Source organism: Malurus melanocephalus, unplaced genomic scaffold (genome assembly GCF_030028575.1).
Source record: "Malurus melanocephalus ecotype Western Australia unplaced genomic scaffold, MMel_1.1 scaffold_109, whole genome shotgun sequence".
Classification (NCBI taxonomy): Eukaryota; Metazoa; Chordata; class Aves; order Passeriformes; family Maluridae; genus Malurus; species Malurus melanocephalus.
The window spans coordinates 1,670,781-1,695,678 of record NW_026623341.1 but is presented as its reverse complement, the minus strand read 5'-3'; the positions used below and the strand labels follow the sequence as shown (position 1 = coordinate 1,695,678).

Sequence of the window (24,898 nt, the reverse complement as noted above, 5' to 3'; positions counted from 1 at the left end):
CATTGTACCATAGATATTGTGTGATAAAAATATCTATGGGAAGACATTGTGGTTTAACTGTCTTTCCTTTGGTAATATTATGTGAGAATAAGCATGGAATTTATTATTTAGATGAATATAAAAGTATGTAAAAATGGTCAAATGAGAATCCATTTTATATTGGGGTACATTGTAAGCTCGTTAACACCAGGAATGCTCTAAAAGGGAAATAACAACCACTCAAACAACACTGAGCATAGAATTCAATCCACATAGTTTCCCCTAGCAACCAATTTGCACACCAGACATTCTTGAGGAAGGAGGACAACTCCAGAAAGTAATTMATATCTTCCAGAGAGAAATATCCAGGACAGGTTACATGACATATCTTGAATAAGTTCCCAGTTTTCTTTGTACAGAAGTAGCGGGCTACAATACAATCATAGAATAGTAAGAACTCAATAAATATACAATACTATCAGAGAGTCATAGAACAGCCCAAGTTGAAAGAGACCTTGAAGTACCTCCTGGTCAAACCTTTCATAGGAAAGGAAGTTCAGATGACATTATATAAAACCCCATCCAACTGCATATTGAAAATCTCCAGTATTCATCCTTAATTATTGCAATAATTTTATTATTATTGTTAATAAATAAAAAATTATGTGTGCTTTTTTTTTATTAGTCTGTTTTCTACCATTTYATCTGAAATAGTTAATAAATATAAATTCTGTGCATATTTATGCCTCTGTACTTGWAAGGAGGCATTTAGGTGAGAGAAAACATTTTGAGGTAGTATGAATTACATGTTTTTCACAAGGAGATCACATTCAGCAGTTTTGTTTRTGAGTTCTGCATTCTTGACAGAGTGCTGAAATGCAGAGGAGGTGTTGACTGATAGAGAGGTCCAACAGTCAGCCAGTTTTACAATTTTAAAGATTCAAAATTGTTTTTGTTTTTTTTTTTTTTTAATTGATGTCCTGCATTAGCTCCTTGACTAACAGAAGATTTCAGAAGACCTACAGGAGCAGTGGTGACACAGTTTCAGTTTCCTAAAGTCTCAGACTGGGAGGTTTTTGACCTCCTCATTCATGTTTTCGTCACTTCACCCATAGGAAAACTACCATTAACTATGTTGATTTGTTTGGGAGATCATCAACATTTTAAGGGACGATTTGATTCGTTTTTGGTAATCATTGTCAAATACTGTATGTTATGTCTCTGTTTAGTCATTCTACAATAAACTGCATGTATTTCATACTACATTTGATGTAATGGTACTTATCATACTTGATAAGGAAGTATTATCATACTGTGAGGAAGTATTTTAACATCATAAATAAATGTGATAGTTTTTATGTCAGATGCATATACAAGTCTAAATAATAGCTGAATTGACCTTTTTTCTTAATTACAGTTTATTTTGTTTCCCCCCAAGTTATGCAGTTCTCTTTATGCCCAAGCTTCATTCTTATATCCAACACAATCTCAGCTTTTTCTCAAAACATCCTTCCTTCTTTGGGAAAGCTGTTGTTTTCCATTCTAAACATACAACCAAACWGAATCAATTTAATTTTCTCCACTTCAGTTATGATATATGACTATCTTCTATCCTAATTGCATCCTTTCAGTCTTGATATCATATACAACTTTGTGCTAAGAATCTAATAGTTACATTTTTTCTTAAATGTCAACATTTAAGGTGAATTCAAATCGACAGTGAACAAGAATATCCATCACAATAAACTATGGTTGTTTGCTTTCTATCTTCTTTTATTATCTGTGTTCTTTAGGACAATAAAAAGTCCCAAAATTGTGAAAGTGTGTTCTGAGAAAATATCTTCTATTGGTGACATATTTGAAACTTTACTGTTAAGGTTTTTTTCTGTTAGCTTATACTTCCCTTCCCTAACATTGGTGTGTTTATTGAAAAACATTAATAAAAATAAAAACAGAAAAAATGAGCAAATATAAAAATGAGAAGAATTCTAAAACTGKCTTACTAGATTATCTGGTTAGTAAAACAATCATGGATGGAAGAAAAAAGTTAGGAACTCTTTCACTTCAGATCACTGGTAAAAACAAATCAGCAAAATAAACATTGCAATTGAGCTGTTCTGATTTAGTTTTAGATGGTATTTACAAACTAAATTATAAGAAAATATAAAAAAATGTGTATTATTGTTTTACATTCCTTTAATATAAAAATTTTACTATGAAAAACTCCTTTTAGCTACAATAAATGATCAGAAATTTGTTAAGAATAGACTTTGCAAGAATATTGAARACAAGTACTTGAAATGGTACAAATATAACTGCATACAGCACTTTTTTTAAGAGGAGGGTGAGAATTATGTGGTGTATTGTTATTTGCATAGAGTGTGCTCATTGTGATTGTGTCTATACCAGCCCCAAAGCACATCACTGCTTACAGAAGGTTTTCCCATATTTATCTACCTTTGTCCAAATGGTTTTGTGCATAAATTGTGGTTGGTTTCCAGGGATTTYTAATTAAATCAAAGCAGTTTAATACTTAACTAAGGTTGAAGAGTGACTTAAGCTTCTGGACATGCAAGATATGTCTGCATTCCTCAGTGTCAGAGCCACATCCTCTGATAGACATATTTAACTGATTTAGAATGCATGATGAACTCAGATACTTTATATTGAATGTCACTGCCTAGGTAATTGCCATSGAAAATATACCCTGTAGTATGCTGCAAAACTGTGAGAAGCTTCATGCATTCTGAAACCAGAGATGGGATTGCTTCTTTTTTTTCAAATGAGAAAGAMCATAGAAAAAACAGAGGCAATTCTGTATAATCTTCATAACTTACAGCTTTTGGACTGAATAATTTGAAAAACTACTCCTTAGAAACAGCTAAAGAAATATCTCATCTATTACTTTTGGATTCCTTCACAAACACAGATTTCAGCTAACTGGCTATTTTTTTTCTCTTCTTAAAACTTCTCTTTCCATGATATCAGAAATAGTCTTTAGACAGAGGAACATGCTGTGTCTGTAAGAACATGGCAAGAGACATTGACAAGGATTATGTATCCATCAAGATATTAATATTCAAATATTTTTCTACATTGTTCCATTATTGCTTTTGAATAAGGCTTCTTTACTATCTATTTGAATCTCATATTTTTATTTGTGCATACAAGATATTTTTTAACACTGGAGAGCTACATCAAGAAARGGTTTTCTCCTACTAATGACAGGTGCTAACATGAAGCAGAATAAATTTCTGCAGTTCCTCTTACTATACATCAGTTATTCATCTCTCCATTGGCATCACATGGAACWAACAGTAACAAAAATTGAATGTTAATTTTCTTCTTTAAAGAAAATACAGAAATTACAAAAAATACTGAATTATAATTAAGCAAACACAAAACCAATTATGCATTATTCTCTCTATATTTTTTCTTACGTAACTAAACATATTATTATTTACTACTCTTAACCCTTAGCAATGATGAATGTTAAGTACTCACCATATTTTTTTTCCTCTCTGATGCTTTATATCCTTTCTAATAGTTTTCCAAAACCTTTTTACCTTGTCCATAGCTGTTTATTAAATGTTATCTCATTCTAGATTTTTTTTTTCCTGGAAGAATATATGAAATATTGATGTGAAAATACTTTATTCAATGAAAGAAATTATTCACAAAAACCAAAATTATCCAGAATCATGCAAAGGAYTTTTAATTACTTGAAAATATATTTTGTGTATTTTAAATAACATAAGAGATCTGTTTTGTTACTGCAAGAACATTAATAGAATTATGGAACTTAATTAAATACAAYTAACTTTAAAAATGCAAGTTCTCTAAAATACAATGTGTATTTGCAGCTGCATGCCAGGATTCACTGGAAAGAACTGTGAGGAAGTAATTGACTACTGCAGGCTGCTCAGCATCAACTGTCTGAATGAAGGATTGTGTCTTAATATAATTGGAGGATTCACTGTAAGTAATTTAATACATGTTAAACTAATTCAGTGTTCCAAAGTATAAAAGCTTCAGACAAGCAGAACTTGAAATGCATTCATTACTCTAAGAGACAAGCGGGGCACGCTTTTATAGGTTTTATTTATTTTAATCGATAACACAAGGACAATTCACTTGGGTAATATGGATTTTTTTTATTACTTTTCTACAGAGACCGTGTTTAGTACTATATCAAGTAAGATAACTGAAGGATATTTTTATAGTAAAAAGAATATATAACTAATTGTGGTCCAGTGTCATTACCCGCAAAGATGATAATCACAGCTGTGTTGCAGCTTTTAAAAAATACATTGCTTGAATTAAGATCATCTGTTGCCAGTATTTTAACCAGGATCAAATTACTTCTCTACACATAATTATGTTGAATTAATACAAGCTTAAACTTTGACAATGAAATTGTGGTTTGCTGACATTCATTTCAACTGACAGTTTGGGAAAAAAAAAAAAATATCTGATTGTTTTAACTAAGTCACTCCTGAAAATGTTGAGCAAGGTGCAGAATCTGGTTCTTGTCCTTGTTAAACTCCATATGGTTGGTGATTGTCTGTCCCTCTAATTTGTCAAGGTCTCTCTGAAGGGCCTCTCTGTCCTTGAGAGAGTCTAAAACTCCTTCCACTTTACTGTCATCAACAAATTTTCACCATATTCCTTCAAGTCCTGTGTCCAAGTCATTTATGAAGATGACGAAGAGAGCTGGCTTGAAGATGGAGCACTGTGGACCCCCCACCAATGACAGGTCACCAGTCTGGTGTCACCCCATTCACCGTAACCCTTTGTGCCTGACCTGTGAGCCAGTTGCTCACTCATCATGTAACCTGGTTATTGACATTTTGTCCAGAAGCAAATTGTGAGAGACGGTATCAAAATCTTTGCTGMAAATATTACATCTGTTCATTTTCCTACATTAACTAACTGGATTTCCCTGTCATAGAAGGAAAACAGGTTTGACAAGCAGGACTTCCCCCTTATGAAGCTGTGCTGGCTGTGACTAATTGTGTTGGCCTCTAGGTGTTTTTCAATACTTCCGAGAGTATTATTTTCCATTATTTTATTGGGCACTGAAGTGAGACTGACTGRCCTATAGTTTTTAGGGTCCTTCTCCTTCTTCCTCTTCTTCCTCTGCTCCTTCTTCTTCTTCTTCTTCTTCTTCTTCTTCTTCTTCTTCTTCTTCTTCTTCTTCTGTGTGTGCAGATGACCACAGAAAATGGTAGTATTGCTAACAATAAACAAATACAATCACTATTTCTTCAGTTAAATTAGTGGGCTGAACTAGTTTAGAAAAATAATATGTTCTGGGACATATTCAATGCTACAAGCATAGAAAAAAAATTTTAATTACACAGCAGTGACTGTTCCAGATAGTCAGTGACAAAGAAGGCATCTTTTGTCTCACAATGAATACTAAAATGTCACACCACCCCATTGATGAAGACAGAAAGACAATGCCCGTAGTCAAAAATAAGCACTTGTATAAATAGAAGCATTTTTCAGTAGTCATACTTCTTTGACTGCCAATCATCATAGGTAGCTATATCATCTAAATTGTTATAAGAAGGTTGCAAATGAAGAAATATCTATTAACAATGAGGTTTATGAAACAAAATAAATAAACAATTTTAAATTATATTCTCAAAAGTACAGAACGATTCATAGTGTTAAGACAGTCCGTGGTCTATCAGTTTTTCTCAGAAATAAAACAGAGGAACAATTGTATTTAAAATATTCAGCAGGTACCAAAAATTTTGAAGCCATGTCAGCAGGAATAGACAAAAGTATTGTTCWTGGTTCTGAGCAGCTGCTTCTTCTATGCACTGTTGAATACACCAGGAGCATTTCCAAAAGCCCTTTAGGTAATATGGTGCAACGCTCTGTTTCAGTAATTTCCCATCAGTTCACTGYCAGGTCACATCTGTCCTGTCCTAGTGAATAACTTCACCAGACATTAAATTTCATGAGGATCTACTACTGTGGGATCCAAACCCCATAATTCCCACAGAGGGCTGAAGGCCTTATTGAGGATTGCTTCTGGTAGTCAATGCAGYAAACTCATCTCACTGACATTAAAAGGTTAGGAGAAGGATTATATTTTCTGGAGTTGCCATGAATAGTGAAAACATAAATCCCCCCATTATATTTGAGCTCTGTAGAAGGTCAAAGATACGACATTTACCTTGTTAGCTTCTAAAGCACAAAAACACAACACTGGAGCTTTGACTCAGTTTAAGGAATATGGATATCATTTGAACATATAATTTTAGCAGGTTACAAAAGCAATTCTTGAGCATGATCAGATCTTCCTCTCTCAAAAAAAAATGCTGATGTGAAAAATTCTATTAATTACTATTGATTTATCAATTATTGCAAGTCTGCTACTGAATTTCTCATGATTTGCAGCTGCAATGTTGGAATGCCTTCTAAAAAGAAATGTAATCACTGTTAAAGTTCGGAAGAAAATAGAACATAGCACTTTCTTTTTTTTTTTTTATATCCAAACCATAAGAAAGTTTTTAATTAATGTTATACTGGTTTGCCAATTTTATAATAAAAAACTCTACCTACTTAGAAGACGGGTGCACTATTATAGAAAAGAATTAAATTAAAACAGTTTGAACATCAACCATACTTATACAATTACTGAAGTGTGAACCAATTTCAGATTTCAGCAGACTTTTATTCAATAATAATATCTATCAACATTATTCGGACAGTATGATAACCTGTTTCTTAAAAATATTTTTTACAAATCTGCCCCCAGATACACTTTTCAGCAGGTTTTTCTATTTTCATGGCAACTTGTATTTTTCTAGAATGGATTTTATAAGTGAAAAGTCAGTGTTCTTGTTTTGTAGCTGATAGCATTTTCTCATTGCTTTTAATCTGATTGTCTTAAACAATTTATGGCTGTAGGTATCTGGTTTTCTTATCTTTACCTGAAGACAGGGAAAAAATGAGCAATGCCTGAAAGACAAGTGAGAGGGAAGAAAGGGCTGTTGCTTGTTTCATGCTAATCATACTGCTGCCACATGCTAATCACCCCAGGGCATGGAGTGGTTTGAGTAGAGTGATTTAGAAAAAGTCCAGCAGAGCCTCTGGCACAAGGCTGGGCAGTAAAAGCCTATAAAGAGAGTACACAAACAAGAAATCACTTGGGGATGTAAAACTTTCCTTCAGGTCCCAAGGATGGATCAAATATCTAACCATTTATCCACAGCAAGTAGTTTAGATCATGGCAAAAAGTATTATCTCTGCTCAAGATGCCCTGTTTCTTCATGAATCATTAGTATCAAACTGAAAAAAAAAAACCTCAAAACCAAAACCAACCAACCAAAATAAAGATACTAAAAAATATACGAATAAACGAATCCAGTGCAACTTCTGAGGATAACAGAACTGTAATTTACTGGATTTTTGAAGTCCAGAAAGKAGCACAGTTTTGAAAACACAATAATGAGAAAATTGAGGTTATGGAAACTGTCAAGTCTTTGGCACACTAGGTGTCTATACTKTCTAGGGAGAAACCATTGAGTTCCATAAAAGTTACAGAATTTACAGTTTACCTACAGAAGTGCATTTGGGGGACCAGTGCAGTTGGTGAAAGTGCAGTTCTACAGTGGTTGCTACGCACTCTGCTATTTGTGATGTGCCATATACTTCCTCTGGAAGGGCATGCAGATTAAAAATGTTTTCCACTTCTTGTAGGGTGTAAAAATTCTATTTTTTTTTTTTTTTTTTTTTTTTTGTGTATCAATTAATTATTTATCATTTTTTGATTAAAAATGTCTATAATATACTTATTTGCATTCTTTATACAACATATAATTTTTCTTTTTTTTGCCTAACTACTCCTTACTATGCTACAAGCAACTATCTCTCAACTTATATGGGCAACATAGTGTATCTAAGCCTATTTTGTCTACGTGGTATTCTCTCATCGTCCTGACAAACCACTGACTTGTGCAAAGRTATGTGCTTACAGCTAAGAAAAAAATTGAGTTATGTAGACACAAAAATTGAAACTGAAAGATGAAGGGAAGGCAATGTTATTGTAAAGTCCATTTCCATTTGCCAGCRCAACACTTGTGACAAGGTCTAAACAAATTATACATATTGCCTGAACAGCAGAGCTGTGTTGGCAAACAAATACACACTACAGCAGCATTAAAGAAAGATAAAATATTCTCTGTTATTGTTCTGGGTTTTACCACTATACCTAGTGTTGGTCATTCAAAAAAAAAAAAAGTGTCTGAAATGTCTCTGAGAAGCTGTACTGACTCTTGCATGTGAAATTTTATTGTGGAAGCACTGTCAATGGATGTCCTGGTGCCTTCAAAAAAAGCAGCAGGAGATGCTGTCAATTTCTGACTAGTACTCCTACAGTGCAGTGGAAGTAGTTTGTGATGTTAAAGAAGATTGTTGTTAAGCAAAAATAAGTAATGGTTTTAACTTCTGCAAGTAGTTTGCCTGATGAACACTGATGAATGAGAACAGGTGCATTCCCTTCTGAAAATTGTTCCCCAGTCACCAGAATTTTGCTTTCTTATATGGACGTATATTCAATATTGTTTATCTAATAGTATGATTCACTGTAAGAGGATAGAAAAGTTAGTATAATAGATTGGTATCTAAAGTCTTGCCCTGCAGATGGCTCTGTGGTTGTTCATGTTGTACTCTTTTGATCTTTTTCTCACATCCATATAACAAAGCTTTCATATTTTAAGTTTTATGGTGAATCAGATATTTCAACAACAAGGTGTGCATGAAGAGGATATGCAGTTGTTAAAGTAAAATTATGAATATAGTTTAACAAAAAATAACACCATGTTTCATACTGTTGTAGTTTAAGTTAAAAAATCTGGCAAATATATTCTGCCCAAAGACTRCTGTGCTCTCTAGCAAAGCAGGAGACTTGTACTCTGACACAGAAATAGTCTTCATCAAAGCTAATATRTTCCTTCTGGGGAGATGAGGGAAGTAGGAGAGAGGAGAGAACCTCTCTTTCKCCTGTGATTTTTCCCCATGTCAAGCTGATATGTGGCCCTCATTCAGCAGAACTTGTGCAGAAATTACAACCAGGCAGACAGAGGTCTAAGTTCCATCCCCTCCAGAGGAGGTTTGCCTTTGTGGGTGCAGAATCAGACCCAACAGCCAGTAGTCAGGCTGGGAATCAATCTGCTTCTCTGTAAAACAGTCTGCAGTGCCACAGCCCACAGGCCAATCTGAACAGCCTTGTGMCAGCCTGAAGAACCTTTGTGGAAGCTTTGTTGCTCCGGTCCCCTTGGTAAACTCTTCCCTGAGCAGACTCTCTCAGTCCTAATGCTTTTTGATGATACTTTATCCCTGAAAGTCTGGCTGGATTTATAACCCAGAAAGAAAACCTCTCTGTGCAGAATGAGCAATAATCTCCAAAATGAAGCTATGTCATACTGCTTATATCTCATAGCCCTAAGAAGGCCTCCAACTTATCCTTAGAGAAGCCATTTATATATATTAAATGAGAGGAGAAATAATTTCTAGATCACATATAGAGAACTGAAAAGCAGTATACCTCAGAGAAAACATTAACTTGTTCAACAAATTCAGTTCTTAAAAAAAAAAAAAAAAGGCAGAATGGCTTTTTAAAATCCCTCTGCACTGTGTCAATCACCATTTGTTTTCTGAGTATAAAAAAGCCATAAGGAAACAAACATTTAATATATTTGACATATTATATATTAAAGCAGTTGGTTAGAGTGATAAAATTGTTATGAATATTTATAACAGCTCTACTACCAATGCTAGAAGCGATGAAAATTGGCACTGCAAAATCTACTGCTCTCAGATGCAAMTTTTGCACTTATGTACAACATATAAAATAGATTATTCTCATTTTCCTTTTTAAAAAATCCACAGTCTCTCCTACTGTTTCTCCCCATGGACTATATGAGAACATTATAGTCTCAYCTCTGTGAAGCCACTTTGCCACTATCATTAATTCTATTGATGTCTCTCCTGTGTTTGTCCTTCCAGCTGAGTGTTCAAAACAGCAGTAGTTCAAAGTCAGATGCTTCCATTAGGGGCTAGTTTTACACAAGTTAATTAGTCAATTTTCTTTCACACAGTAGCAGTAATTCTACAGAAGAGTTCACATAAATTTTAAAATGTACTAAACAGTATTTTTTCCTTCTTCAGTGTTTAATTTGGACTTTATCAAAATGCATTTTCCYRCTTTTCTTATTCTATTGAAATAAAYACCATCAAAGGACCCTAAGTACCTTTCATATGTGCTGCTAATTATCTCTGAACTGTACAGAAGTTAATAAACAGTAGAAATCTTCATGTGATAAACTGAATATCCTTCTTTTGAAGAGTTAATTTAAATGAGAAATATTTAATTAAAGTTGTGATCATGTAATACTTTTATATATCTTTGTACAATRCAATCTTTACATATCTCAATTTATATACTATAATACAATATAAATGGAAAACAAAACACACGAGATACAACCAACAGAAATGTTCTGATTTATTTTTAAAAGAAACTTCTGTAAAATTAAAATCAAGCCTGTGCTCAAGCTTAAACCACTTTTCAAAGATACAGAAATTCCCCAAATTTCTTCTTTACTGACTTCTGTATCTAATAAGGGGGTGGGCCCTTGAGATATGGAGAATGTCTGCAGAAAGAGTCCATAAAATTTCATTCAGCCAACTCAGCACTGTGTATTTCTGAAGTACATAACTTATAATATTTTTTTTAACCTGATTATTAATGCCAGTAATATCAGACACACATTCTCCATGTGTTGTACAAATTTTGCAATTCCTTTGGCAGCTGTACAGTGGTACAGCTGGTACTGTACAGTGAGTTTCTAGCTTGAGCTTCTTGATTATTATTTTTCAGTCTTCATTATTTACCCTTTAGTCATCTACCAGCAAAACCTCAAAAATGCACATTCTTAATTTGCCTTTTTAAGTTACAATTAAATATTTATAAATTTTCCTTATTTTATGAAGTCATATCTAAGGAGAGATGGCACCTGCTCAAACTACACAAAAGATAATTTCATCTTCCCCCTTTCTATATGAGATATGCATGGATAGAATTCTAGTTTCTGTTTTACCCATATGTTTACCTGAGAAATGAGAGAATATAATCTCTATTAAAATTCATCAGTTAATTCAAGCTATGACACATTTCTGCCCAGACTCCTAATTGTTTTACATACAATCAGGGTTTCATATGAAGGAGCATATCATATCATCACATCATGTCATATCATATCATATCAATCATATCATATCATATCATATCATATCATATCATATCATATCATATCATATCATATCATATCATATCATATGTCATATATAATATATTATCAAATATCGTATCATATTCTATATCATAGTATCATAGTTAAATGCCTAATTTTGGGTTGAGTTGTAATTTTCTCCATATACTCTAAAAGTTGCAGAGAAGCCTCACACATGAACATCTTCATTTTGCAAGCCATTTTACCAGGCCATTAAAAACTAAGAAGGAAAAAAAGTTTATTGTACCAATATGTTGTTGAATTAATTAAAATTAAGCTTTAAAATATTACTTAATGTTTGTGGAAAGTGCTAGCTTAGGCATTCCTAAGACATGTCCTTCATTTATCCTCAAAATGATTCCAGCATAGTCTGGAAATAGTGATTCAATTCCTGAATGCTGTCTTGCCAACCATACGTTTCACCCCAGGTGCMGAAAAATCCCTTTGCTAGATGAAAAGTAAATGTAGTTTTCACAACTACAGTCACAATTGTGTCTCTGAGAACATTATTTTTTAAGTTAACATGTATCCACTAGAAATAGGGTTAGACTTCAGTGACCTTATTTGAATTTCATTCTTGCAGAATGGACTTAAGATTTGCAAAAAAAGAAAATACTGGCTAAACAGCTTTTACTAATAAATAGTAATGTCTAATGACGGGGTAGATAAGAGGCTTAGGCTTCAAGGAAAATTTCCAAATGTGTCCTCATGAAAAATAAGCATAAAGGAGGAACTATTTTATACATCCCATTTGTAGATACAGTGGCAGAAAAAAATGAGACAAAGGAAAATGTATGCCCTCTGCTGAATGAGGGGGATGACATTCAGTGTCTTTGATCTGGTTTTTACTTACRATATCTGCTTTCAAATTCTCCAAGTCCCTATGTCAAGTGGCAAAATTTAGAGGAAAGAAATACTATTAATGGAAGAGGAATGCCACACTAGGARCAATGTAGGCAAGGGCGATATTTATAAATGTCCAAAGGGCTTGATGGGATACATCTATGGAATTAAGGGAGTGGGTCAATGCAAATAGATCATGAAAAAGGATAGGTAGCTGCATCAAATACTGGCTTGCATTAGTAAAAGCGAGCAGAGATCAGAGAGCAGATCAAGTGAAGTTATCAGTCCCTTCTGCTCAGCACTTGACAGGCCACCTGTGGAATACTCTATGAGGTGCAGAATTTCAATGCACAAAAACTAAGACTGACAAAATTGTAACAAGTCTCATCGAGAGCCATCAACATTGTGAAAGTTTGCAGCATATGATGTATGAGGAAAGGCTGAAGGATTTGTCTTTGTTAAGTCTTGAAAACAGGAAGCTCAATGGGGACATAATTCTTTGCTTTAGCTCCTCATTGGGTGATCATAAACAAGACAGAGCCAAATTTTTCTCAGAAACTCAAGGCCCTGGAGTGAGAGGCAGCTGGCAGAAGTCACAACAAAGAAAATTATGGCTAGGTGTTAAGAAGAAATTGTTCATAATATGAGCGTACTTAAGCACGCAACATGTTGCCCAGAAAGGTTGTAGAATTGTCATCCTTGGAGAAATTCAGGCCTCAAGTAGACAAGATGCTGAGCAACCAGCTTGCATTTAAAATTTTACCACCTCTGAGCAAGGACTAGGACTATATGACCTTCAAATGTCTCTCTCAACCTAAATAGTTCTGGAGTCCTACAAATGTAAAACATATTGACTTACAGAATAAACCATGTTTTTATAGGTTTATGTGGKGTAAGCTTTGTGTACTGACTGGCAATGACAGCCAAACCCATAGACACAGCTACCTAAAACATTCCATCTTGTTTTTACCTCTTATTACCTTTTACCCAGTAGTGCCAAATTTAATCAAACATATTAAGGACATCAAGGATGTCCTTAATCAAGGACATCAAGGACAAGGACAGTACTTAGCAGTGAAAGGTGCTCCTGGAGATTGAGGGGAAAGAAATCAGAAAACAGCAGGGACATGTGTGGGTATTGTCACAACAGATTGATGAAGAGATAGAAATGCAGAAAATACAAAGGAATGTCCAACTGCTGGAGAACATTGTGTTCTTCCAGGCTTTGGGATGTAAATCACATTGATCCTGTAGGCTAGCATGCTCCTCTTATACTTAGGGCACTTTGGAGATAGCAATCCACTTTAGTTATCTGCTGTTTCAATGGTTGAATGCAGAGATTCACAGTAAGGATTCTCATCAGTGCAGCTCTCTTAAAGCCTCCACTTGACCACCKAAGTACCGTTCATTTTTACAAAATATATATGTCACATAGGGAATAAGAGATCTCTGTAATGTGAATGTTTAGAAGACTGAGAGGTCAGGCCAGTTTTAAACTTTAAAACAAACTTGAATGTCTTGATTCACAAACAGCATATTTAATGCTAGTAGTTTTCAAGATCGTTCAGTATTGTCAGTACACCTACATACCGTTACTCTGTAACACATTTTAAATTCTCTCTGATCACACAATGCTGTGGAGCTGATGCTGTAGAGTTACTGGTGATGGCTGTGGTCCCCAGTGGTTGTTAGCAGTCAAGGTCAAGGTAATCTCTCTCGTGAGCTCTTTGATGAGAGAAGTCRTTACTGAATTGAGATTGTCTTCTGTCTTCATCCTTCCTCTTTATATTTGATGCTTTATGGTATTTTATCTTGCCCTTAAACACTCCTCCTGCCCTTCAAAAAATTATGATCTCCTCCAAGTATTACTTGCCTTAGGGCTTTTTGTGTCTTTACAGTGATTTTTTTTTTTTTTTTTTTTTTTTTTTTTTTTTTTTTTTTTTTTTTTTTTTTTTTTTTTTTTTTTTTCTGTAGTCAGCACTATACTCTGCCTATTTTCTGTGCCTTATGCTAATCGTGTACTTTGGCAACCTTCTTGTTACTTGTGTGAGTCATGACCCATCTCTCTGCCTTTGGTGGTCATGTATACATATATTCAGGTAAAAATTTATTAATTGGGAGCCAGGTAAACTGTTCCAGTTCTAAAATATTTGCATGCTTTTGTTGGCTAAACTGTTTTATTGCCCTTCGAATGAGATTCAAGGCAAGCTACTATTAATTATGTTTGATCAGGGCACTATGGGTTTCACAGGACTCCTATGAGAAGCTAATACAAGCTCCAGATCTTCCCCTTTCCTCTGAATAAATAATTTTAATTTATTTTATTTAACAGGTAGGGTCTGCATATATAGCAGAAACCCGCTACCACATTTTCTGATTATTGGTTGATGACAGTGTTTGTCTTGAAGACTTGTTAAAAATACTGACCATTTTGTCCCTCATATCTAGGCTTTTAAAATCCTTTTTGCATACTCAGTTCTTCTGTTCCTGCCGGCATTTTTATCCTTTACAGCCAGCAATTATCTCACCATTTCTACCAACTCATGTGTTCTTTTTTCTCACAATTTGTCAACAGACATGGTAGATGAATTCTGCCTCTCAATTGTTTTATCATCTGCAAATGCAAGCATGAAGAATAGTCTCAGCTGGCTGTATGCCACAATTTTACTCAGTAGTAAAATACAAGACCAATAAAAAATTCTACAAACTTTCACATTGTATTTTCRKTTTGGATTTTCTGTGTTTGTTTGTKTGTGTGTTTGTTATGTCTAGTGCCTCTGTGCACCTGGATGGACAGGAGAATTTTGCCAGTTTGCTGAAAATGCATGCTTAATTTACCCAAATAATTGTTCTGATGGAGCAACTTGCATTGATRTGAGTCAACTGAGAGAGCAACCTTTGTTTCAGTGTTTGTGCCCTCGTGATTTTACAGGTAAGGCCTACACAAATTTGTAGTCTCATTTCCTTTTAAATATTAAAATATATGAATGGTGGATTTTTAAAAAAATAAGGTATAGAGAAGTATTTGGAGGAGTAACCACATCTCTCTGCATTTTCTGCCCTCMGTTGTGATTCCTATAACCCTAAATTTAATTTACACATTACTTTTGAATCTTCCAACTGAGGTTACAGTAAGAATAGACCTAGAATAAGCTTCAGCTTCAGTTTAAGAGACTAAGCGTATGGCTAGGTATGAAAATTCTGCATGTGAGCTATATGTCTGATATCTAATTATACTTCTTGAACATCTAATTAACGAGGGAAATGGAGTTCAGAAAGTTTGTTAGTTTGTATCAGCCTGTATTTACTCAGATAACTTTACTTACTTTTTGAGAACTGAATTCCACCTGCTAATTTAATTCCTTATTGGACCACCAGTGATTTATCAAATTTAATTTGTTGCTGGATTAACAGATTCATTTTACTTGACTAAAGTCTAGTCTTTGAGGCTCTCTGTATTGTCAGAGTCAGTTTTTCAGAGGAGGATTACAACCTCTGTGTCAGACATTTGTTAGTCATTGACACAATTTCTTCAACAGTGCTAATTAGCTACAAAAAAAAAAAAAAGACTAAAAATGTAGCGTATATCAACCACAGTATTTTTTTAAGTTGCAAAGAATTTTTTTTTTTTTCTGCCAGCCTTATCCTTTAAACAGAAGCTCATTAAATTTGTATTCTAAAATCCTTCACTAATCTTTGGCAGTAGAGGGAATGGAAAGAGAAGATTCAAATATGGTTCAGTGCAGGTTTAGGTAGTATGGMAAGAGATATTAACCATTTGTATATCAATTTAAAGATAAGTACCAAAATTATTAGGTGAACTTAAAAAATAAGCAGTTAAAATATAAAAACAATGTTTATTACCCAAAGCATGAAAATTAATTTMATCTAAAGAACTGATGTCAATACACACAGAAAACAGGATTTAAATGTACTACCATTAAAAAAAAAAATCATAGAATAATAGCCCATAGTTTTAATTACTAACCTTTCTTTTTCACTTCCCCATTATCCCTGTAAGCGGTTTTTTTTTTCAATCTATGCTTAATTTTTTTTTTACATTGGTGTGACACCTAAAATTTTTGATTTRTTAATAAAAATAATATTTCTCTGCAATACTTTAAGGCTTTTGAGATAATTAAAGGTCTGTAGTGTACAAGATGACCCTGAAACAGAAGTTAAACAGTTTACAATAAATGGCAATAAATGTATACACTTAGAAGAATTAAATCTTACAAAACCCTGAATTATGACTGGCTTCAGGTAGAAATAACTTTGTGGTTTAGGGACATCTTGCCATGAGGCCRAGATTCTTCCTTTTGCGGATTCACATTTTGAGGGGTTCTATATATTGCAACTGATTTTTTTTTTTTTTTACTTTTTCTGCTTTTAAATAACTGGTTACTTCTTCAGTCTTGATCCATAAAAATTTCTATTTATACCTGTTTACTGTTTYGTTTTTCTGTTTGGAAAGGGAAAGAGGGAAGGGAAATGCAGCAGCAATTTTGGCACATTTACTTGACTCTGAATAAAATAGTTTCTGCAAMCAGAAGAGCTACTGTAGTTTCACATCTATTGGTTCTTAATTGTGTATTAAGTTATAAAYACTACAATTGTAGCTTTTGCCTTAACATTTAAATTGTGTTTCGAACAGACATCTTAGGGAACACAAAATATGACATGATGTACCATTCTCAGCTGTGAAAAGCTGAATTTTGGTTTWAAAAGTAATAAACCCACTTTATTTGGTTCCACACTCTTTAACAAAACCTTGTAGAAACTTGATATATACACATTCAATTTTAAACTATAGATTTTGTTACTATTTATATGTAAAAAACACTTTGGGTCATTTACTCAGAAAAATATCGCCATGTTTTGTTTAAATGCTYAAAGGAGAACAAAGACTTATAAAATATAGTTATTTTTGTTGAATAGGTGTCATTATTTTTGCACTTTCAATTTGCTTCTACAGTTCTTTACTTTCATGTTAATTTTTCTCTTCTCTGAAAGTGGATAAAACCCATCAAATCTACAAGTGCTTGTAAGTAACCTGTCTTATGACATTGAAACAATCCATATCAGCAGTTTCTCAGGTCCTGCACAGAAGACCAATTGTCCTTGAATAAGCTTCCTCTAATTTATGACTCTCTTTCCTTATGTGTAGAGAAATCATATTGGCAGGAATTGATTGGGCATGTTAGACACTTCATTCTCACTTCACAGAGTAGTTCTTTAATTAAAATAATCTTACTACTGTTTAAATGAATTGAATCCCAAGAAAACTCACCAAGCAGATTTTAAAGTACTGCTCCAATTGCATACGTTTCCCTTATCTTCAAACTTTCTTTTTATAGCATTCATTAAGATAGTTCAAAAATTTATCCACATTTTTTTCTTTTTTTTTTTATTGAGACAGATCTGCTAATTTTTAGAGCTACATGAGAAACATATATAAACATACTTTGATGGAGATTGCACTATTGAACTTTGTAGGATACTTCTAACAGTATTCTCTGGTGCTGTAATAATTAATGTCTCAGAGAAGGAGATATGGGGTATAAAAGTTCCAATATCTTTCACAGTATAGTTAAGCCAATGTTAATACTAATGAACAAAGAAATTACATGGTCTCATTTAAATCCTTCTCCCTGATCAAATCCACATTTTTAAATAATTTTGTTCTCAAGGWTACAGTGGTGACATATTTTAACCCTGGTGGGCAGTTATGTACCACACACCTGGTTGTTCACTCTTCCCCAGTGGTGTGTGGAAAGAATCAGAAGAACAAAAGTAAGAAAACTTGAGATAAATTATTAGGTCAAGCAAAAGCTTTTCACGCAGGTAAAGTAAAATAAGGAAATAATTCAGTATTGGCTGTTGCAAGGCAGGAGTTCAGCCATTTCTAGAATATCTGGGGAAGATCTCTATGTCATGTTGCAGTACAGTGGTAATCTCGTAAGTCTCAATACTCAAATAGATAAAAGAGTATTTTTTTCCACAGCTCTAATCCCTATAGTAAAGGTTAGCAAGCAAAGGAATTTTTGCAGCATCATGGGAGRTCCCTATATCACAGGAGTGTCACTGGAATTACACAGCAGTGTCTGTCTCAGCAACAGATGCTGCCATGTTGAGCTCTGTTCATGGCACTTTATTCTGTTATTGCCATTGTCACCTCTGAAAGAGAAATGGTTAGCGCACATAGATCCCAAACATCAACGGCCATGCAGCGAAATAATGGAATGAAAGAAATCACTTGTTAAGAACTGCTACAGGAATTCACTCAGAATGCTTACACATTCATAGGTGAATGAAAAGGGAACAGCTTRTTGCTTTTCAGAGGACTCTATTTTTTATTAGAGAAGAACTTTCAGAGATAACTGACAGAAAGCAATAATAACAACTGAAGTAATTCTCTTTCTAATTTTGTTCAGCAGATGCCCAGAAATATTACCTGCTGTTTAAAATGCCTTTTAGGAGATATTGGTTAGGTTGAAAGGAAAATGTCTTTAACCAGTCTGYTCCTTTAATTTTGCTTCCTGTTCAGGTCTCTCCCAACACTAGTAAAAGCCCAAGAAAAAACATGAGTTACACTGACACTATCAGTSAGAATCATAAAATGTGCAGAGTTGRAAGGGACCCACAAAAATCACCACATCCAAGTCCTGGCTCTGCACAGGACTATGCCAAAAGTCACACCACGTGCCTGARAACATTGTGCAAACACTGGAACTCTGTCAGGCTCAATGCCATGACCACTTTCTTGGGGAGCCTGTTCCAGTGCCTATCCACTCTCTGGGGCAGGAACCTTCTCCTGATATCCAACCTAAACCTTGCTTGGCTCAGCTTCATATCATTCCSTTGAGTCCTTTCACTGGTCACCACAGAGAAGAAGAGATCATTACCTGCCCCTCTTCTTCTCCTTTTGAGGATGTTGAAGATCATAATGAGGTTTCTCCTCATTCTCCTTTTCTGAACAGACCAAATGATCTCAGCTGCTCTTCATATCACCTCCCTTCTGGGCCCTTTCATCTCTTTGTGGCCCTTCTTTGGATGCTCTCCAAAAGCTTTATATCCATCTCATACTGTGSTGCCCAAAACTGCACACAGGACTCAAGGTGATGCCTCACCAGAGGAAGGTGCGTTGTAAAGACACCGATCCTTATGAAGACCTCTCACCTAAGATAGCCAGCTTATTTACACAAAAACACTACAGCTTCACTCCATCTAGGACATTTTACTGTATTAATTGAAATGAAAGGTTAGAGAAGTAAGCAATTAAAAAATTAAAAGKATTCAGTAAGCCATAATGGCATAATATTTAATTTGAAGCAGATAAACACCTGAGTAATAAGTGAGGGCTAGGGCTCATGTCTGATGTTATACCATACTTGTAGCTACTCCAGACAGACTATGATCTACAGTAGTTCAAGTCAACCATTTTTTATCAGGTTGTGATTTCCACAAAAAAWWWTWARGKWRKTKRAAAATTTTGTGCTGGAAAGGTTTCCATTATTTTGGCATGCAGCAATTACATGGAAAGTCAAAAGACTATAAAAACATTCTATGTGATAATTCAAAGGGAAATATAATATCAGTATTTAAGCTCTACCTGCTTTTAAAATGGAACAAAATGTTCCCAGTGCCGGGGGATATTTATGAGCAGGTTCATATTTCTTATTATTTCAGTTTCTGGTTTAATTTGCTGATCACAGAACATATTTTCCGATTTAAATAAGAAAGAATATTGATGGAGTTTTTGTTAATCAAGAATAGCTATGGCTAATTGAAAGATGCTGCTCTTTGTAAAGAAGCACAGATGCATCRATATCTGTGGATTTCTAGCTATATAATTAATAAAGTTCTTAAGTGGAAGACATGCTTTAAAACACACCCTAAAACTTGACATATGGAATCCTCCAGATTGCTACCTCTGCTCATGAACTCCAAAAATTACTACCTCTATCAACCTTGCATTTTTTGAAAGCACTACAAGCCACTTGACTTTCTGGGGSTTTTAGCCCAGATCTCAAACTAAAGAGGCGTTTTACATCAGTAGCTAAATGTTTTAAAAGCAGCAAAGTTTCATAGCAGGAGGTTTTCCTTTTCACAATCTACTCCTGTGAAAGTTTGACCTCAAATCCAGGTGCATATAAAACAACCTACCTTTTTATTCTCTTGCTTCTCAGTTCAAATCAGCCTACCATGCCTCATTTTATTAAGGCACACAATTCCCAGAGCTACCTGTCAGGGAGTTAGAACTGTGCTGATTTGCTTTAGTTTGTCTTACTCTTCTGGGTTTGCAGCTATTGATGTCTATCCTTTCCTTTTTTACTCATTCAGAGTAAACTTAAATTTTTTTTTTCTCTCTAGATAGTTTGTAAATCTCGTATTGAGAACATTCCTTCATTATTCATTATTCATTCCTGAATATATAAATCTGCTGTTAGTGACAAGGGAAACTAAGGATTTGTAGCTTTCTCTAAGCATTCAGAGAGGTAGCTGGATAGACAGTGAACAGTCAAATAGCTGTATATCACCCCCAAAAAGATCACATCATCAATAAGAAACATGAGGGATGTACACCTTTTATGTAAATTCAGTCAAAAAGTATTCTGAACAAGCTGAAGTGGTTAAAAAAGTTAATTATCTATAATAACCATAGAGACTTTCTTTTCTGATTTTCAGCTGAACCTGTGTTGATTAACACAACAAAGTACACCATTTAAGATTTTAGCAAGGTGCAAAAACTGTCAACACTGCTATAAATCACCTACCACACTAATGGGTTTGAAACATGATAAGGTGTGCAGTGCAGATATAATTATAGCATGTTTAAAAATATATAATGCATTAGAAAAAATGGATAATACTATAGTGTAGATGYAATGACTGTTTTCATTACAAATCTGATCTCTGTAGCTCAGTTTTATTTCTGTAAAATGACTGCAGACATACATCTTTTAGCTCTGAACATCATCTTTCCTCTTTAAAGTATGGATAATAAGGCTAACAGCATATTGCTTACTTTTTCTCAGACGCAATGTACCACATCATTAGCTGATGCAGTCTACTGTATCTTCAATGATGCTGGAATAATGTTAATGTATGAACTAAATACTCCAGACTTTCTTATGCTATATCTCAACTTTTGTGCTCAGTAGTTGTTCCATCTATTAAAAAAAAAACAAACAAACAACAACAACAACAACAAAAAAAAAACCCAAACCCCAAACTCATTCTGTGAAAAATTATATAAAGTATCACTTTGTTACAGACTTAAAACACAGACTTCATTCGTGTTAATGATGTCTCTTACTGATGTACATTTTTTTTGTCACATTTTAAGGCCTATCTTTGAAAAAATTTTGTTTATTTTGGYTTTTAAACTGTATCACATCAGAAACATATTCAATGACAACTTCTATACTTTTGTCTTCATTCTGGGACTCTGAGTAGCTCAAGTTTACTTTTTCTGCAATATATTTGCTTACATTTTTGTTTACTGAGATGTATCTCACTTTAGACACATGTTCATTCAAAATATTTGACTTTAGATTTGTTTTCATTATACCTTTCTCCTCAGCATTTACCACCAATTTTGTATAAACTCTATATAGGAAGTTTAATTTACTTTTCAGATGAAAACATTTCAGATAAGAACATTAAATAATGTTAGAATTTACAACAGAGCACTACATACAGCCCTATAGCCCTCAGTACAAGAAAGACATGGAACYARTGCAGAGGCTWGGAAAAAATTTCCTATGAGGAAAGGCTAAGAGGGTTGGGGTTATTCAGCTTGGGGAAGACAAGATTCCCTAGACACCTTATTGAGGCATTTCAATACTCCAGCTTATAAGAAAATGAAAGAGGATTTTTTACAAGGGTCTGTAGCAATAAGAGAAAGGGAAATGGCTTTTATTTGAAGGAGAATAAATTTACACTAGATATTCAGAATTAGAGTTGTGAAACACTGGACTAGATTGCCCAGAGAYTGATGGATGCCCAATGTCTGGAAACATTCAAGGACAAGTCAGACTGGAATCTGAGCACCCTGAATTAAAGAAATCCCTGCTCATTGAAAGAGGGTAGGACCAGATGATCTTTAAAGGTCTCTTCCAACTCAATCTGTTCTGTTATTCAAAAATGATCAACTTTTGTGTCATCCACCCAAATTTGGACTGCTCCCTCAATTACCTTTACCCGTCACCCTTAAGCCAATCTTATTTTCAACCCAAAATCGTGTGTCTAAAAAGTTAGACTCAATTTTCCAAGGAATTTTTATGAAACTCTAAAAAACTGCATCTCCTCTCTGGAACCCAAGTGTGATGATYAAGACTCCTCCAGAGACCAGAAGAATCTGCAAGTATAGTGCTTTTTATCCAGRCTGGGTAGGATGCTCTTTCTGGAAATTTCCCTCTCTCTTTGAGAGCTCCTGTAAATGGTTGTTCTATATTATTTCATATTTCACGTATAATGAGTGAAAAGGGATCAAGCTAGAGGAAATGTCTCTGTTCCAAACATGAAAATTGTTTTGCATATAGTATTCTGTTGTGGTTTTAGTAAGAATCAGATTTTTTAGTGAGACATAAAGGGCACTTTGACCAACAACAAAAAAACAAGTAAAATCCTCACAAGAAGATATGAGACTCTTTGTAAGAGAGGTCTATAAAAGACTTTGCCAAGAGATAAATCTTTAAACCAGATTTCCAGCGAAATCCTGAACGTAKCTAAGAGAAAGGACAGATAATCTATTAAATGGTCAAAAGTCTAATTGCATGTTCCAGAATAATGAGTTCATTTAAGAGCCAAGGTTATTAAAATACATCTCAGACAAATTTAAAGACATTCTGTAAAAAGTAACTCAGCTAAAGACTGTGCTTAAACAACAGTCGCAGAGGAACTTTCAGGAAAGACTGTTCCTAAGTGCCCTTAAATGATTAATTACATTCTAAACCAGAAGGTAAAATTTTAACTGCGTATTTAACATTTGAGAATATCTGATCGTGTTTATAATTCATGCAGTAGCAGACAACTGCACTAAGTCATAAGCTGACTGTGGTCAGTGGAAGTCTTTTTCRTCATTTCAAAAAGCTTTAAATTCAGCTCCATGTAAATAAATCATGAAAGCTGGCAAAATTTGAGAACAAGCATAATAATGTTCACTTGAATTGGAAAATGTTCATATTAAAGTTTGGATCTCCTTAGTCTGTGAAGCTGGGACAGTACTTAAYGAACATATATGTTTGACTTTGTCTGCTTTACCTATTGGGACAAGTATGTCTTTTTCTTGTAAAGATTACATTGCTTTTCTAAAAAAAAATAATAGTTTCCTAGAAAATTGATCCATGGTATGGTCGAAATGTGCCTAATCCCTTATACCTAATCAAAATTTAATCAGACTCTGTGCATGATGAGTTCCAGTCTTGGAATTGTTATCTCCAACCTCAGTAAATTCTTGYTTTTTGTGAGCTAATGGAAACTATCCCCTTTATGATAATTAAAAAAGCTGTGTCATTAGAAAATTATTATCACCTTTTGCTTGCGTTTACTTYATTTAATTTTTGCCTCTCAGAAGAAAAGCTCTTCTTCATGAGAATTTGTGAAACACCAGACAAAAACAGAGACACAAAGGAATTCTGGATGTGAAATAACTCAAAAAATATAATCAGAACRTAAATTTTGACAAAATAAATATTTTTAGATTAATTTTCAAACACTACTGTAGATAAATATGTTCATTCYGATGCCAGTTGTCATTTCAGATAGTGCCTCTTTTTTTATTTTTTCTTTAAATACAGGGATACACTAGTGATAATCAATGAATGAATTACTTCACTATGACATACTTTAGAAATCTAAAATTTAATACTTTAGTTCTAAACAAATTGTCTGGATTTCATCTAAATCTGGTGAAGATTTTCCAGTTTCATGTTTCCTCAACCCACCTATAGCAAAAATGCCTCCACTAATGAGAACAATAACATGATCCTTCTTTTAATGTTTAACTGCAGATAGTCAAGAATAACTTTTTTTTATCAGTATGCAATTATATTTTGTTCTAAGGAGACTGAAAACCCACATATATTAATATTAAATAAATCCTCATTTGAATATTTATGTTAACTGGTTTATAAAAAATGGTATTTTCTAATGTTAAAACCAAATAATTTAAAATTGATTGTTCAGCTGTCAGGCAGAACTTTGAAACCTACATGTGTGAATGGCAGATCAGTCTTTTATTTCTGATATTTTTTTATTCTTTTCTCATTCACTGCAATTAATTTACTTTGAAAAACACAAAGATTGATCACTATAATTAGATTTATCTAAGAATACATTTACTGCAGTTATACACAAGTACAACAGAAAATGAGGAAATATTCAGAATCCATGAAAACCTATCTTGAACTTCCAGTGGTTCCAGTATTACTGTTAGTGGATTTAGTGTATTTGAAAATAAATAAATGTAGAGTTCCAGAATGTGGAATAAAATGTATAATTTTTAAGTGCTTGCAATGTCTGTAACAGGCTTCTCATTCTGTGCTCTCTTTGGGAKGTATGGAAAGAACTGAGAATTTTAGAGAGCTCCACTCGTATGATCTTTTTTGGACTGAGTTCAGGATGAGACAAATCATGCTACAAAAGTAGAATTTTCATGACCTTAAATGCAGGAGCATGGATGCAAGGGTCAACATTTCAGAGTGAGACTTAACTGCCCATGCTTTGCCAAAGGACATATTTTTTTTTTTTTTTTTTCA

At 34.0% G+C, this 24,898-nt stretch overlaps 1 protein-coding gene across 1 annotated transcript in view; it reads left to right on the top strand.

Annotated features, from left to right (window-relative positions):
* The window catches only part of EYS (eyes shut homolog), a 685,229-nt gene that overhangs the window by 44,867 nt on the left and 615,464 nt on the right, over nt 1-24,898 (top strand). Inside the window, exons 5-6 of the mRNA XM_057369428.1 lie at nt 3,843-3,957; nt 14,907-15,066. Of these exons, the coding sequence (XP_057225411.1) occupies nt 3,843-3,957; nt 14,907-15,066 (275 nt within the window). The remainder of the gene's footprint in view (nt 1-3,842; nt 3,958-14,906; nt 15,067-24,898) is intronic.